The 17,170-nt window shown below is 36.5% G+C and overlaps 1 protein-coding gene across 2 annotated transcripts; it reads left to right on the forward strand.

The window, feature by feature from the left end:
- The first annotated feature begins 837 nt into the window (after window positions 1-837).
- Window positions 838-16,867, forward strand: CISD1 (CDGSH iron sulfur domain 1). 2 transcript variants are annotated; one of them, XM_042960842.1, is made up of 4 exons: window positions 3,724-3,896; window positions 5,806-5,900; window positions 7,311-7,516; window positions 16,137-16,867. In XM_042960842.1, exons 2-4 carry the CDS (start codon window positions 5,861-5,863, stop codon window positions 16,224-16,226), a joined length of 336 nt encoding a protein of 111 aa, XP_042816776.1. In that variant the 5' UTR covers window positions 3,724-3,896; window positions 5,806-5,860; the 3' UTR covers window positions 16,227-16,867. The 2 variants fall into 2 exon arrangements, with proteins under 2 accessions (XP_007074157.2, XP_042816776.1); XM_007074095.3 differs by lacking the exons at window positions 3,724-3,896; window positions 5,806-5,900 and adding an exon at window positions 838-1,003.
- Window positions 16,868-17,170: the final 303 nt, after the last annotated feature.

The raw sequence follows: 17,170 nt of genomic DNA on the forward strand, positions 1-17,170 counted from the left end.
TTCAGTGGGAGTTTCAGCGCTTATTGGGGTCCAGCTCAAGACGCCAGAGGCTCCCAATGATGAAGAGCAATCAGTCAAGTGTTGAGAGTTGGGAGGCAGTAGTTGTGCCAAGTATGGCTTCGGAGGCTACAATCCCTCCAACTCCCACCCTGCATAGAGACAATAGGAGTTATAAACAGGCAGCTTCTTTAAAAACGTATCTCCAAAACATCCATTGAGTCAATTCCAACCCCCCTAAACTGCTTTTATAAAAAATATTTTTTAACCGACACTAATTTCAGACTGTAGAAGATAGAGAATAATCTTGGGGGGAGGGGGGCAGTACATTTTTCTGCAGAAATAAGCCGCTCCCCCCCCCCTCAACCCTTAGCTCAGGTTCCAAGGTTCCCAGAGATAATTGACTCAAAAGCATTAGAAAGTGATGCACGCCAGGAGTGAGGTTTTGAAATAGCACTCCACAATTGATACCTGTGTGTCTGCCACTGGCATTTTCTACTTAGACTGGACCTGGTCTTGCAGGTGCAGAACTGAGCAAGAAAACTGTGGATAAGATCTTAGATACCTGATTATGGCAAGTGTTATTACAGCACCTGTCCTTTGCCCAGAGAAACCCGCACACCTGGAAGAGACTAAACGTCTGGCCTAGCTTGTCTATTCTCAAAGCCCTGCCCCCAGGCTCCAGGACTCCGCCCCTTAGGGTTGCGCACACTCAGTTGCTACCTCTCTAAGTCTTCCTGCTCCCCAGTATTGGGGCTGTCAAAATCCCGACTCAAGACTTAAGGCCGGGACGCAGCTCCGCGCATGCTCATCATCAGCCAGGGTGGCAATACACACGTGCTTACGGCCAGCCGCGGCGCCTGCGCCGTAGCGGCCTGGAGTTGGTGCACGCAGGACGTTTCTCGCACCTTGACTCCTGCCCTCCGTGGGAGCCTGTTTGTGCTTAGTGTCCTGTGCATACGCCTTGCAAGCGACGGCGCCATGAGTCTGTCTTCCAGCGTACGAGGTGAAGTGGGACCTGGGAACGGGTGAGGCTGAAGGCCTGCGCACCGATTGCAGCTTCCTCAACTCCTGTCTGGGCTGTTACCGCTGCCATGCGAGCCCGCGAGTCCTGTAACCTTGAGATGTAGAAGGGCAAGGGCTGGGCGGGCCTGCGAGCGTCCTGGGCAAGACCGGGAAAGGGGGCGATGTCAGGGTAAGGATTGGTTATCTCTCCAGGCATGGGGGCCACGGAGGCATCTACCCGTCTGGACCAAGTATTCCTAAACTAGCCAAACCCTAAAACCTAATGGTCCCGCCGCTAGCTTTTTTTTCTTGTTCTCCCATGAGACACTTCTGTGTTAAGTCACAGGGCCTGGAAAAGAGGAAAGGTTAAAAAAAAAAAAAATCGGTTCCCCCTTCTCAGGTTTAAATCACCGTCAGACTGTCGATTTCCTGCATGCCTGAAGCAATGTTTGAGTAATCACATCCCAGTTTTGCATATTTCTTTTTTTTTTTTGAGGAAAGAAAACCAATCCGAGTTCAGTTTTCCCAGTTTTTTTGTTTTTGTAATTATAGCCCTCTGGCATCTGGCACTCAACATCAGCAGTAGTCCAGGAGAGAGGATTGAAAACGGAGTTCTTTGAGCTCTCAGCTTTCTCAGCCATGCTTTCCTTGTGCTAGTCTAGCTTTGGAAACATAGGTCCAATTAAAATTAAGAGACTTTTCTAGCAGTCGATTAATGTAGACCTTCACATTGTAATAATCCTTGGTGGTGGTATAACTGTTAATATAATACTGTGTGCACCAGCTACGTGATACACGCGATCTCTCTGCCCAGGTATAAAATGCCATGTCTCATAGTTTGGTTGTCTGTAACAGTAGTTAAGTAAAGGTAAAGAGATTGTCCAGAAGTTAATTTAAAAGAGCCCTATTGATTCATTTAGTAAATATTGGGCATCTAGAGTCAATGCCAGGTTCTGTAAAGGCTCCTTGTTAACTTGAGACCTAATTTTGTAATCCACTCTTTAAGTTGGAGAATTCCACTTCTGTTGCCAAAAGTTACCTGGCAACCTGGCAGAGTTACGGTGGATAACCCATGACATTTTTAAGTTACTAATGAAGTATGTAGGAGGTGATTATTTGCAAAAATTGTTTCAAAGGATGCTCATCTTGAGAGTCCTTTAAATAGAGGCACCTTGGTGCATTTAAAATAGGGATTTTTGTTTATTATTTTAAAAAAACCCAAACCTGTATTTTCTCAGGAATAAGACTGTTGTGTAAAATAAGATACTTGTTTGACTTAAGCCACTGATAATTCTATAGGAAGACAGTTTGCACTTACGTGATATAGGCTGGAAGGTTCCAACATGGGATTTTAAAATGTGGAGTCATTTGGTGTAAATGGGCACTAAACCATTGAGATAGCATACTATTGAAATGTGAAGTAGGTGAACTCTAGGACTTCTTAACACTATCTGCAGGCTAGTCTTTCTTGGAATCAAGACAAGTTTGTGGTTGCTTTTTTTTAATCTAACCATAGGGGAATCCAAAGGTGACTTTCCCATTAACTTGCCCTTCTCTAAGGGACAGGAAATTGCTTGGTGAAGAGGGTGATCAGCTTAAACTTGAAGTACTCAACTTTGTTAGAAGTAACTACTTTATATTTCACCTAAAAACATAAAGGCTGTTAGGAGGACTGCCAAAAGACACAAAACCTTTGTAAAACTCTTTAACCAGCACCTTCTTACTTCCTCAAATGTAGTATAGTAATGTGGCAAGGTAGGGACAGATAATGTCTTAGGAATCCACCTTGTAATGTTTAGATTTCATTTTTTTCTGAATTTTTAAACCACACTAAAAAAATCTGCATTTTTGAGTTTGGGGAAGATGAATTAAGATACTTGTTTTCAACTAAATAGGTTAATAATTATAAAGGGCTTAGAAAAGTATTTAGCGAGGTAAGCTGTTTTTAAGTATATGTTAAATAAAAAATAAAAGGATGTGTCTATGCATGCAGAATTCTCCTTTATATTCAGAAGAAAAATAATGGGTGGTGGGTTATAAATAAAATTAATGGGGATCAGGCCAGGACATGAATCTGGGAGAGGCAGTGAAGATAAGTGGAATTAAAATCCTAAGATCCCATGCAGTGAGATGATTCTTAATACCCATTTGGTGAATGATACCAGCCTTTTTTTTTCCCTTATTGAGGCATAATCAACATACGTATACCGAACTTATTTTTTATTTGATACCAGATACTAGTTTCTTATAGTCACTACTATGGAGTCCCCAGTCTAGTGACTCCTCCTCATACCCAGTATATGACTTTTAGGAAGTTTACTAAATGTCTTGCTCCTTGATACCTCCAAAACTCATTGAATCTGCTCCTTCAGGTTATAAACAATAAACAAATATTGGGGTTGTTGGGGTCTATAGATGAAATAGGACTGGTAGTGAGTTGATACTTGGTGGAGCTGGGTGAGGGTACATAGGAGTTCATTATAGTAATCCCTGTATATATGTCTGAAATGTTCCATAATACAGGTTTATATTTAATCTGAAATGTTTAAATCCCACACTTTGATACAGTAGTTAAGATGAGGCCAAAGATAAGTCATTTGGTATAAGAGCAATGTGATGGTAAGATGGACAGATGGAGTTGCAAATTCAAATTAGTAATTTATTATTTCTTTTTACCCAGCTAACATTGAACACCACCTGTGTGCCAGGCCTGAGAAAAAAACATTACCAGGCACACCCTACCAATCTGGGGAAGAGACCTAGGGAGGCAAAGATTTAAACACAGCTCCCCTTCCCCTCTCCCAAGAAGAAAAGAACATTCTGATTCTGTGGCAGTTGACACTGGGCAAGAGAGGACCATTTTGGACAGAAAAGAGGTTAAAGGAACAGAAAGGGTGAGATTTCTAAGTTAAAGCAAAATTATTCCCACAGTAGAGAAAAGCTGAGGAGTGGGTTATAAACAAAGGATTTGGAGACAAGTTTATGTTTTCTCAATCTCTGAATAATGCTGAGAGAAAACCAATATTATGTTATACAATCCAGGGTTATACAGTAGTAAACCAAGGGAAGAGTAAGAATGGGAGGGATTATATAGAAAGGTATTTTCTGCATTTTGTTCTTTATATTGGCTTATCAGTTGTATTTCTTTGTGTACATAGAAAGCACTGTTAAGCAAAATTGGGCAGAGTGGAGTTTGATCTAACTGTAGAAATACTGTTACCTGTAGAGAGCTATCTATAGAGAAGGGAAGTGAGGATAAAATCCAAAGAGGCAGAAGTAGTGCTCAAGATAAAGAGTGTCTGAGAGGTGCCAACTGAAATGTCTTTAAAAATTGAGTCTTGGTAAAATCTCTTTTTGCCTCTGAGATTGTGTTTATTCTTAATAGAAGATACCTGCTACCAAGAACTAAGTATCACTTGGGTTTTATTGTTTTTATTTGTTTACTATCTTGGGTTTTCAATTCTTTCTCTATTCTAATTATTGACTTTTAAATCCATTGTCATTCTTGACTATCTCTACATTGTTTCCTTTTCCTTCTTTTCTCTAGAGTTGCCAGTGGCATCCACAGCTTTTTGCCAGAAAAAAAACTGATTCAGGCTGCAATAAGGAAATGATAAAACAAATTTCTTATTCTGGAAACTTTTCCATTTGTCTCTAATGAGACAAATTAGAGAATTAGGATTTGTGAAGAGGGAAAAGGGAAATTCTTAAGAATTTATCTGGCTCTATGATTCTGAAAAATCAATTGGAGCAAATGCAAAGCCATTTTCCTAGCACACGTGGTACTGTGACATTTATATAGGGTCAAAAGTGACCCTTGTTAAGGGGTAGGGTTACAGTGCATGTTTTGATTCCCCATGGGGCAGCTACTTTTCAGTAATATCTAGAGTCAGTTCCCATTTCTTTCATTTTCTATTGCCTCTTTTCTGTGTCAGTTATTCTGTCATTTATTCCACTGTCAAAAATTCCAGGGAGGTAAAGTTTTAAAAGAAAAGTCACCATTTGGATTCAGTGGCTAATATTGGATTCAGAGGAAAGAGACTACAAGAATGTTTTCATGGTTAAAGATTCTTTTAACCTATCATTAGCTTCAGACAGAAATTCCTATAGGACTCCCTCTTTATGTCGAGACAAATTAATCTTAACCAATTTTAGTTGTTCCTTGGATCTCAGGCCTTTTTGTAATATGTAGGCACCATTAAAATAAATCGTTAGTGATTACTTCATAATTCACCTAAAAAGTAAGGTGTAACTAAGATCAACAGTATCTAGGGAGTTGTGTTATTTTATTCTTTTGGGATATTTCCTCCTTTTAAGTTTATACTAATGATAAAATTTAGCCAACATAATTGAGCATATACCAAGCAAAGGAATATTTTACCCCATTTTGTGATAGGTACATTAGCTGTTCAGAGTGACTTTCCATTAGCTTAGAAGTGCATTGCTACAGCTCCTGACATAGAGAATACTTTCTCAAGAGAGTTCCGTGGTAAATAATACCATGGTTGTTCCTTCCCATTACAGTTTTGTAAGAATGAGCTTGCTCCAATTTAATGTAGGGCACTATTAGGAATGGTGATTAATCATATAAGAAATTTGACTCTAGTGCAAGTAAGCCATACAGTTAATTATTCATTATATGTTTTTATTTGGCCTTGGAATATGTTTTTTGTACTTATCTCTCTAGGGCTTTATTCGATAGTCTGGGAATTTATTTGAGATACTGTGAAGATCTGATTCAGGAAGTGCTGGGAAGCAGTCCAGTGTGTTTACCCTGACCCCTGTTCAACTTCTTCCTTGCAGTCCACTCCATGCTTGGAATAGACAACTCTCCTCTGAGGCTGAGGCTAACCAGACTATGCAGAGCTTTCTTCTCTCCAGCGTTCTGTGGAATTGGGGTAGTTAAGTGCTTGGGTTTCTAAGGGCTCCTTGAAGGCAACATGAAAACATGGCCTGTTAGTCAAGCAAATAATTGAGTAGAAAAATGTCATTAAATTTAAAATGAAGTTTGTAGAGAATTCAATCCTCATACACTGGTGGATAATGGAAATTTAGAATATATTAAGTGAGAATATTATATTCTCTGTAATTAGAGACTAATTATATTCATCTTTTATATGAAATTAATACATTCTGATTTTTATTCTAATGAGAAAGCACTTTGAAATTTAAAAACAAACACTTTTGAATGACTTTGAAGCCCAGAATCCTACTGGATATATTTCTTTGAATGTTTAGTGTTAAGGGGTGGTTTTGTTTTATTTGTCCTTTATTTGTTTTTTCTTCAGATACCAGTTATGTTTTGTTTCATTTGTCCTTTTTTTCCTTCAGATACCAGTTCTGTTTTACATTAAAAAATTTTTTATGATGTTTATTTTATTTTTGAGAGAGAGAGACAGAGAGTGAGGGGGGAGGGGCAGAGAGAAAGGGAGACACAGAATCTGAAACAGGCTCTAGGCTCTGAGCCATCAGCACAGAGCCCAGTACAGGGCTGGAACTCACAGACCAGGAGATCATGACCTGAGCAGAAGTCAGATACTTAACTGACTGAGCCACCCAGGCACCCCTATTTTACATTTTAAAATCACTAAAGGACCTACTATTTAAATGAACTCTGATTAGTCATTTTATTAACATAATCACCTCCTGATTTTTTGGGGGAGGGGAGTCTTTGTAATCTGAATTTTTTTTTTAACATTTATTTATTTTGAGAGACAGAGAGAGGCAGAGCATGAGCAGGGGAGGTGGAGAGAGAGAGAGAGAGATACAAAATCTGAAGCAGGCTCCAGGCTCTGAGCCTTTTGTTAGCACAGAGCCCGACGCGGGGCTCGAACTCACGAACTGCAAGACCATGACCTGAGCTGAAGTCACACACTCAACCACTGAGCTACCCAGGCACCCCGTCATCTGAATTTTTTAATGTATCAGGGTTTGTTTGTCTGTTTTTAAGCAATAGGTATCTACAGGCTTACGTGTATTTTAAATCTATTTATGAACAGTTTAAAAATTATTAAGCATGGTTTTTCCTTGTCCATCTATAAAATAATCTTTAAGTTTCCTTCGACCTTGATTTAGCCATCAGCATTCAATAGAAAATACACAATTACCTCAGTAAAGGCTGGGGAAAGTCTTAACAAGAACTATTACACCAATGTGTTGTGATCATTTTGTTAACAGTAAAAACCTTTGATTATTGGGATGCTTAACTCAAAAACTGGATTTCCTGAATATTCATGTTAGTAAAAATACACATTATTAGCGTATATTTTGGTTTTGATAATTATTCCTGTTTTCCTTCCTTACTCTAGTTGAATGGATCGCAGCAGTTACTATTGCTGCTGGTACAGCTGCGATTGGTTATCTAGCTTACAAAAGATTTTATGTTAAAGATCATCGCAACAAATCTATGGTAAACCTTCACATCCAGAAAGACAACCCCAAGATAGTACATGCTTTTGACATGGAGGATTTGGGAGATAAAGCTGTGTACTGCCGTTGTTGGAGGTCCAAAAAGGTGAGGATAAACAAGTCCTTTATATTAGTGCCATCTTTAATGTTGCATTTCTTTTTAAACTATTTTATCAAACATATATCACCAGATATTGTTAGGATGTCCCCCCCGCCCTGTTTTTAAGTAATCTCTGTGCCCAACATGGGGCTTGAACTCACAACCCTGAAATCAAGAGTCCCATGCTCTGCCGACTGAGCCAGCCAGGTATCCCTTTTCCTTTTCTTTTTCTTTCTTTCTTTCTTTCTTTTTTAATGTTTATTTATTTTTGAGAGAGAGAGAGAAACAGAGCCTGAGTGGAGTTGGGGGACAGAAAGAGAGGGAGACACAGAATCCGAAGCAGGCTCCAGGCTCTGAGCTGACAGCACAGAGCCTGACACAGGGCTTGAACTCATGAACCACAAGATCATGACCTGAGCCAAAGTCGGATGCTTAACCAACTGAGCCACCCAGGTACCCCTCTTTCTTTTTTTTTTAATGCATCTTATTCTTCTCTGTTTTCCATGTACTCTTCAGGAATATATTTCCTAGAACATATAACTACTGTGCAATAAAATTCTATTTTCCCTTATTGAGGTCAGGTGAATGTAACTGTATTCTTGGCCAAGAAGAGAGAAGAAACCCTTTATTTATTCTTAGGATTTCCTCCCCACATGGATCTTTACCTCCACTATACCAGGAAAGAGAGTATGCGGCCTAAAACATTAAAGAGGCACAGAAAAAGTAAATTATTTTCTTGAGCTTTCAAGCTCATGGACTCTAGGATAAGTTTTTAAAAATTCAAGAGACACTTGGAAACTGCCCTTGAAAATTCTTATCTGGGGGCACCTTGGTGGTTCAGTGGATTAAGCATCCAACTTTGGCTCAGGTCATGATCTCGTGGTTTGTGAGTTCGAGCTGCACATCGGGCTCCATGCTGACAGCTTGGAGCCTGGAACCTGCTTCGGATTCTGTGTCTCTGTCTCTCTCTGCCCTTCCTCTGCCTGTGTGCGTTCTCTCTCTCTCTCTCTCTCTCTCTCTCTCTCTCTCTCTCTCTCTCTCAAAAATAGGTAAATATTTAAAAAATAAAAGACAAAGAAAATTTCTTATCTGGTAAATACATTTGCCCTGTATCTAAGCTTGCTTTTTTTTTTTTTTTTTTTTAAGATTTAATTGTTTTAAAGTAGTCTCTCCACCCAATATGGAGCTTGAACTTACAACCCCGAGATGAAGAGTCACATGCTCTACGGACTGGTGCCTTTAAGCTGTAGCTCCTATACTTAAATATCGAACAGGACTTTTTAAAATCTTATTTCCTTTTGTGTTAATTACATTTCACCAGGCTTCCATTTGGAACTATCATCTATAATACCTGTAGCTGTTAGGCAGCTTTTAGACAGTGATGCCAGCTAGTGACCTAAAGATAGTAAAATGCTTTCCTAAGGTCATCTTGAAAAGCTTCATATATTGAATGACTTCAGAATTTCTGATATATTGTGAGAAATATGGTGAAAAAATACTGTATGTACTGCCACTATTAGCATTTAAATTAAACAGATTTCACTAAAGATAACCCTATAACGCATAAGAAAATAGACAATAAAAAATGATATATCTGTTTCGGAAAGCACTTCTCAGGAACTACCTTTTCCCACAGTGGAAAGCCATTACACAATTAAGGAAGAAGTCCCGTACTAAGTACTGGAAAATGTATTCTAAATCCCTCCCCCAATACAATGATGCTGTATAATCCAGTGACACAGTACTTAGATAATGTCATTGTATCTGAAAACTGTTTGATGAATATATGGAATGTGCACCAAAAATTAATAGTCCCACTGCAAGTTGTACCTTAAAAAGAACACTGTTCATTTGGTGTGTGGAATTATTTATAAGTACTAGTAGGGTCTCTAGAAAATAACCCTCAATAATAATCTATAGACTGCACCTGGTTTGTTTTTTTAAATTATGCTCATACTAGGTTTTATTCTCCTGTTGCTCACCAAAATATAGAAACAGTATCTTTAGAAACTCAGGAATTTATAAGTCAGAGTGTGGTCGTTCTTTAGTCAGTGATCATTTAGTGTCTTCTATATATGCATGGGAAAAGTTAAATAGTAAAATAGCAGGTATCATAGATGTGTACAGTAGACTCACAGGTGATTTAAGTGGAAGAAAGAGCTTACACTGGGCTAGAATTTTCTGGGAAGGCATAGTGATAAACATGGGAGTTAAATTGCCCCTGGAAAGATTGGTGGTATTTGAATAAACTAGCAAGTTTGGGGAACTCTTTCTCAGAATCTGTAGGAAAGGACTCAAGTGATCAAAGCTGAGATCAATGTAGAATCTAGTCTGGTCCTTGCTCTCCTGAGTAACTGTGTAAGGAGTTTGTGCCTCCAGACATTGGGGAGCTTCTTGTCAGGAATTTAAAAGTCATGATACTTACACTGGGTGCTAGCTCTAGGAAAGGAGAAAAATGGACAGATATTGGAAACATTTTGAGGGAAGGATCAGCCAAATGCACTGACTGATTTATATGGGAGATTGGGGGAGAAAAACAAACTTATTAAAATATCTAAACCTGTAGTATTAGAAGAGATGATGCTGTTAACAGAAATAAGAATTTAAGAAGAAAAGCTGATTTTCTAGGATGATGACAAGGAGTTCAGTTCCAAAGTGAATTTTGAGGTGACATTTGAATGGAAACGTCCAGCAGACAATCTGAAATGTGGGTCTAAGGCTGAGACATCAGAGTTCGAGATAGAGATCAGCAAAACTAAGCCAAGCATAAGAATGCCAGCAGATCCTTCATGCAGATGAAAATCAAGGGCTAAGTATGAAATCTTAGGGAATTATTTGCATTTTGGAAAGAGGAATAAGAGCCAAAAAGGAAAATGAAATCTGCCAGAGTTAGAAGAAAACTAAGAATATCATGGTTTCACAGTGGAAAATGGAAGGTTTCAAAGATTTGGCTGTGAATATCAGCTTGTGCAAAGACAACTAGGTGAATATTATAGTAAGAGTTGGGTTAAACAATTAGGCAATTGACCTTTTGGTGTCATTTCAATGGAATAATGCTAGAAGTCTGAGTGTATATCAGAATTTCAATAAATATGACAGTGAATGGAAAGCAGGGGAAATACAATGACTGCCTGAGTGAACTCTAAAGCATAGATTTGGGGGGTCAAGTAAAAGATGTTTGCTTTGGTTTGGTTTTCCCAGAGGGTAAAGAAAAGGTCAGTAAAGCAAATAGGGACTTAAAAGGACTAAGACTGTAAGTATTTCAGGAAGAATCACAAATGGACACAGTGAGCCTTTATAATTCAACAAAACATTCCAGGATTATTTTTTCATCATGCAGTTTAGAGTTTCTAGATGGTTAAACTAGAGGTGGTTATTCCCACAGGTAGACTTCAAGGAAAGGAATGCCAGACCAGTCATTTCCCCCCCCTTTTTTTAAAGCTTATCTTTTATACTGTTAGTGATCCCCTTTGCCTTTAGGATTTGTCAGTTATGAATTTTCACTGAATCTTAGAAACTTTTTATTCCCACAGAATCAATTAACAATTTACCTTTAATATTATTCATGTTAATGGATGTTCTTATTCTTCAGGTATCATTGGAAACTCCCCATCTTCCTGAGGTACCTAAGGTTATCATAGGGGTGCCAACTCACACATTTACGTGTCAGTGCACAAAAGACTTGTAATTAATACCTTTGATTAGATGACTCTGTTGATTTCATTTTCAGTAATCTTTTCCTCATACAAACCAGTTGTGTTTATAATATGACAAAATTATACCTATCTCAAGAAAAGTTACATGTGATAGAAACTTTAATTCAATTCTAATTCATTCTTAATGTACAATCACTGGTAACCTATTGTGTGGGTCTAACATTTTTAGTGGTTTTTCCAGACCTCATGAATCAGATCTCCTAGCAGTGCGCAGAAATTACATTTTGCCTCATTAGTCTTCTCTTCCCTCCAGGATTGGTATGCCCTCTGCTGTTTGAGAAACTGGCCTCTTCATAGTATTTCACAAAAGGGCTATCCATATGTGACTTGAGAAAGAAAGGAGCCAATAGAGTAGAAACGATTAAAGTGACTGTAGGGAAGTATTATTTGAGACAGTGCCTTCTTGAAAGAGGGTGGAAGGAAATGAGAGTAAGAGCACAGAGGTGAAACTCAGGAAGGAAGGGAAAGCCTTATTTTTGAAATAAGGAAATGAGAGAACTTTGATGTCAGAGGGAAGAGTATGCAACCTAGTCTTGCTAATTCCCCCTCTCCCAGTTGTATTTTGGCCATCCAGGAGGCAGGAGAGGGTGAACAAGGACAGTAGAAGGATGCACACTAAGAAATGAAAAAAAGGAGGAAAGACATGCCAGTTACTATCGGAAGCTCAATTGAAATTGAAATGCAACTGAACATACTATATAGAATCATTTTGTTTCACTTACAACTTCATGATTTGAATTGGGTTTTTTTTGTTAGTGGTGGGCTTGTTTTTGTTTTAGGGTATGTGTAATAGAAAATCCATCCTATTAATGGTTTGGAGGTGGGTGCACTGAGCCCATTTCTTCATAGAAACAAAATTCTGAGTGTTGGTTACATAGCTTGTCCAAATGACATAAGGACAGTCTTATAAAATCTTAATTTCTCTTAACAATTTTACTGTTATATCTACTATCTTACATTTTACTAAAGTAAGTACCTAAGAATGGAATAAAATGTCATATTCTCTCAGTATCAGATCTTACTGCTTTTGTTTTCTTTCTCAACCAAAGCAAGACTATTTCTGAGAGCAGTTTATGATAGTGAGTCAATATAGCCCCAGGCAACCTCCTTGGGAAATAAAATCCAAACTCATTAAAAATACAAAGTTTGGAGAAGGAAGATAAATGTTTTTTTCTTTTAATTGTTGCAGAGAGAAGAGATATGGAGGAACATTTATTTATTATTTGTCTTGAAAAACCCAAAAAACAGAAACATAATTTGAGATTGGGGAGATTGAAAAGAAACAAATCTTGTATATTTTACATAAGACTGATGATGTTGCTAGCTTTCCAAATCGGAAGCAAGAATCTCTAGTTTTATTTATCCTAATCATTTATTCTAGTCCCTTTTCTAAACCTTCTCTTCCCTAATTTTAAAAATAATTTGGGATTAGTTTTCTAATTGGGTTAACAAACATAATAGGATATTTTCTGGACATACAGGAAATTCAGCCAATTTAATTTACAAACTTTTCTCCAGGATTTGTTAAATAACAAACACTGGCATCTTTGATATTAGAATCACATATGAGCTAAACTTTTTTCCATCAATTATTTGATTCTTGAGGTTTTACTTTTATGTATTGATATATTGAGAATCATGAATTAATTTCAATAAGCATATTCCATTAATATGGACAATGTATTCTTAAGAGATTGCTAATCCAATCTTGAAGTAACTCATTTTGGTCCTTGGTTGAAAAAAAAAATTTTTTTTTTGCTTTTTTCATTAACTTAAAATGAAAACTCTCTAATGAATAAATATAATCACATGAAGTTGGAAAGAGGATTCTGACTTAAGTCAGTAATTCCTGGGATTAGGTGATAAAGAAAGTACTATTAAAAGACATCTGTGTCTCTGAACAAAATGATTTTTAACGCTTAGTTTACACTTTAAAATCATAAAAAGCTTTATATATTATAAAAGCAGGAAAGTTTATTAAAGAAATAGGATCTACTATTTGCTGCTTTTTAAAGAAATACTTGTTTTTTTTTTCTTTTAAAACAGGAAACAGGCATATTTTAGTTTTTAGGCAGAACTAGATATTATATAAAAAGCATATTCTCATTTTAGATGTATGGCTTTCTTTCATTAGATTATCTTTGTATATTTCTCTATAGATTTCTCTCCCGTTCTTCTGGCATCTAGGCATGGTAGTTATCAGTGCCCACAGTGCTTTTTTTTCTCCCCGCCTTAAGCTCTATGCCCAACATGGGGCTTCAACTCACAGCCCCAAGATCAAGAGCCACATGCTCCAGCGATTGAGCCAGCCAGGCATCCCGTCTCCTGTTCTTGAGTCTATATAGAGAGAAAAAATTTTTTTTTAAATAAGTTATTTTTCTAGTATTTAAGATGAGATTTAAAAAATGCACATTCTATTTCAGTAAGTTCTTTGAGGCTTTTTAATTGATAAATACTTCATTTTTCAGAAATACAATTTATACCATATATGTAAAACTACAGTAACATGTTTTGTGTGTGCTGTATATAAAAAATAGTGTCTTTTACAATGTAAACCTTTATTCTCACTGTAAAATCACCTGTGTTGATAACATATGTCACTTTGAAATGCTGTTCTTTGCTACAGGGTACATTTTAGTTTGATTTTTATGGATTGTTATGGCCTTTTTCCTCATCCATACCAAGAAAAAAAGCTTAAGTTGATGTTTTTGCTATAAGGACTTGTTTTTAACACGAATATACTGTGTACCATATCTTACTGACCTAAAAGAAAGAAAGAAAGAGTGAAAGCTTTATATATGTTACATTGATGATGTCATCTACCCCAAAAATAGAATTTTTACTTGGAAATATTAGATATGCTGATACCTTAGGTTTTTCTGTAATTTTTAACTAATTTACTGCCTCTTGAAATTATATATAAATAGTAAAATTAAAATGGAATTTCCTTAACATCAATCAAATATTATTTTATTATTCGACGCTTCTAATGTTAGAGTTTAAGATTATATACCTTCACTGTCTGATTTCAGGTATCTAAAACTATACACCCTTCACTGTAATGAGGCAATTTTAGTCTTTTTTTTTTTTTAATGTTTATTTTTGGGAAAGAGAGAGACAGAGCGAGTGGGGTAGGGGCCTAGAGAGAGGGAGACAGAGACACAGAATCCGAAGCAGGCTTCAGGCTCTGAGCTGTCAGCACAGAGCCCAACACAGGGTTCAGACTCATGAACTGTGAGATCATGACCTGAGCCCAAGTCGGAGGCTTAACCCACTGAGCCACTCAGGTGCCCCGAGGCAATTTTAGTCTTAAAGCTAAGCCTCCTATTACTTTACTCTTCTAAATAGGCCTCTTCAATGCAATAGTGAACATTATACTAAATAGTGACACTTTAGATTCAGAGTGTAGGTACATTTAAGAAATCAAGAACAAAACCAAGATGCTAGCTATCATTGTTTATTGTGAAATGAAAATAAATGGTATAAATATAGGAGGAAACAAAATAATTCACTGGTGTAATTGGACCTTCTAAGTGTAAAAACCTGAGGAGACACCTAAAATATTGTTGAATTCCTATTTTTATCATTTAACAGTAGGAAAGATATACGGTACTTACAAAAACCATTGATAATATGTAGTATAAGTAGTTAAGTATGAAAATATACCTAATTATGATGACTTTTATAAAACCTATACGGAAGAAATAATGTTATCAGAGTATACATGAGACCTGAAGATGAAAATTTTAAGAAAATCTAAATTGTACTTGGCAAAAGAAAATCCTCATTTGTCTGGAAGAGTAAATAGGTAACGTTTAATAAAGGTAGGTAGAGACTAAACAGGGAAGGTCTAACAAGAGTAATGTGAAGGAAACCTAGCCATACCAAATAGTGAAGCATATTTTTTAAACACAGTTTTTATCCCAGCAGTGTAGGCAATGTAAAGCCTATAAATAGACATTTATGGGTAGAACTTACTTTGGTAAGATTATGAATAGAGGTATAACAATAAATGTACAGCCTCTAATACTGAAGCAACAGGATCTTAGAACAGCATTTTGTAAAGTGTGCTGTATAGAACACTAGGATAATGCATATCAAAGCTAAAAGTGTCCATGGTTTAGTCAGTCTGGGAAATTTTGAGTTAAAATAGTATTTTTTAATAGCAGGATTTCTTTTAAATAATAATGTATGCTACAAATCAGGAGAATTACCTGGTATGTTTTTAAAGCAGTGAAACCAAATCAGAACATCTTTCAGGACTTAACTTCTTTGGAGCATACTCTGAGAAGCACTGTTAAAAATTTACTTCTCTCACTTTTTCTCCCACTGGACCCCAAAATATTAGTTATATCTAAAATGTGAAATCATGGAGAGTAATGAAAATACCACATCTCTAAGAGAAAGATGTCTCCATGAAGTATGTTAAAAGGGGAAGTACTGGCATATGTGTATGAAAGTGAAGAAATTAATATGAAAAACTAAGCAAAATAATAAGGGTTGAGAAAAATTGCTACAAAGGTGATCAGAAAAGGGATAATAAATACACAAATTGATTTTAAACAAATGAACTTAGGCTCTTACAAATAAATGGGAAATGGACATAGTTCACTGGAAGGGAAATGTAACTGTAACTAGCTTATAAACATGAAAAAGGTATTCAGCATCCACAAATATCACAAATGGAAATGCAAATAATGATCTGTGTATTATTCACAAGTTGATTTCTTCCTTCTACTTGGTATATATACTTGGTATATATAGGCTCTTTATAAGAACACCTAGATAAGTTAGTCTAGGAAAATCTTTTTAAGAGTTATCATGTTCTATATGAGACTTAAGCATCACCCCTACTCTACCAAATTAATACTGATGTTGCAATTAGACATTGACATTCTCTCTTTTCCTAGTTCCCATTCTGTGATGGATCTCACACAAAACACAATGAAGAGACTGGAGACAACGTGGGACCTCTGATCATTAAGAAAAAGGAAACTTAAATGAACAGTTTTGATGCTGCAAACCAACTAGTCATGATGTTACCTGATTGTTTAATTGGAATGGCTACCACTTCTGTCTATTTCACTTCCCCTGGGTTCTAGATGTGATACATTGCAAATTGCAGCTTTCATACTCACAGCATTTGCCTTACTTGTTGAACCATTGTGGTACACATTTGTTTAAACAAAAAAAGGAAAAAGTAAAAACGAACCTTATGGCCCATGGGTTATCTTGGTCTTGTAAGGATCTGTTTCTTTACGTTTAAAATAATTATATTAGAATATAGTTGTATGTTGAAGTTAATACATTAAATTATTCTCAGAATGATGTATATGTAGATTGTACTTTCAAAGAAAAATCATCACCTTTTAATATTACTTAGTTAACCTAGAAAGTAAATTGGGTGTGATTAAGCTATATTAATCTCTTAATATAGGAAAAACCTGTTACCTTGATTCTCTTCTTGACAGAGGTAATAAGAAAATATAGCTTTATGTTTTCATAGTTTTTAATCAAAATGAACTTTGAATGTTATTCTGCTTAATTATAAGTGGTCCAGGTCTAAAATGAAAGGGCACAGTAGCTTCTTTATTCATTTGCATGGATATTTAATTGACCCATTAAAGGAGCCGATACTGGAAATTTAGATCAAAGTGGTAATAGTCTTAAAGTAGTCATGAAGAAAGTTGTAAAATGTAATGCTCCAGAATTCTAGCCCAAGAAGTGTCAAGCACTTGAAGCGGGGACATTGAAGGAATTGGAACACATGATGTCCAGTCTCTTGAACACAAAGCTGCACATCCATGACAGAAATAGTAGTCACAAAGCTAGATCAAAAGGCACGAGAAGATTTATTTCCCACTCTTGATTCAGGCACATGCTAGTAAAGAAACTATTCGGGGAAGAAAAATAATTACATTTTCTTAAATTGTATGATTTTTAA

Source organism: Panthera tigris, chromosome D2 (assembly GCF_018350195.1).
Source record: "Panthera tigris isolate Pti1 chromosome D2, P.tigris_Pti1_mat1.1, whole genome shotgun sequence".
In the NCBI taxonomy this organism is placed as follows: Eukaryota; Metazoa; Chordata; class Mammalia; order Carnivora; family Felidae; genus Panthera; species Panthera tigris.

Bases quoted from the DNA above. Each gene is read 5' to 3' on its own strand.
- CISD1 (XM_042960842.1), top strand. From the start codon at position 5,861: ATGCAGAGCTTTCTTCTCTCCAGCGTTCTGTGGAATTGGG. The intron at 5,901-7,310 runs GTAGTTAAGTGC...TCCTTACTCTAG, and splicing joins CAGCGTTCTGTGGAATTGGG to TTGAATGGATCGCAGCAGTT. The intron at 7,517-16,136 runs GTGAGGATAAAC...CTCTTTTCCTAG, and splicing joins GTTGTTGGAGGTCCAAAAAG to TTCCCATTCTGTGATGGATC.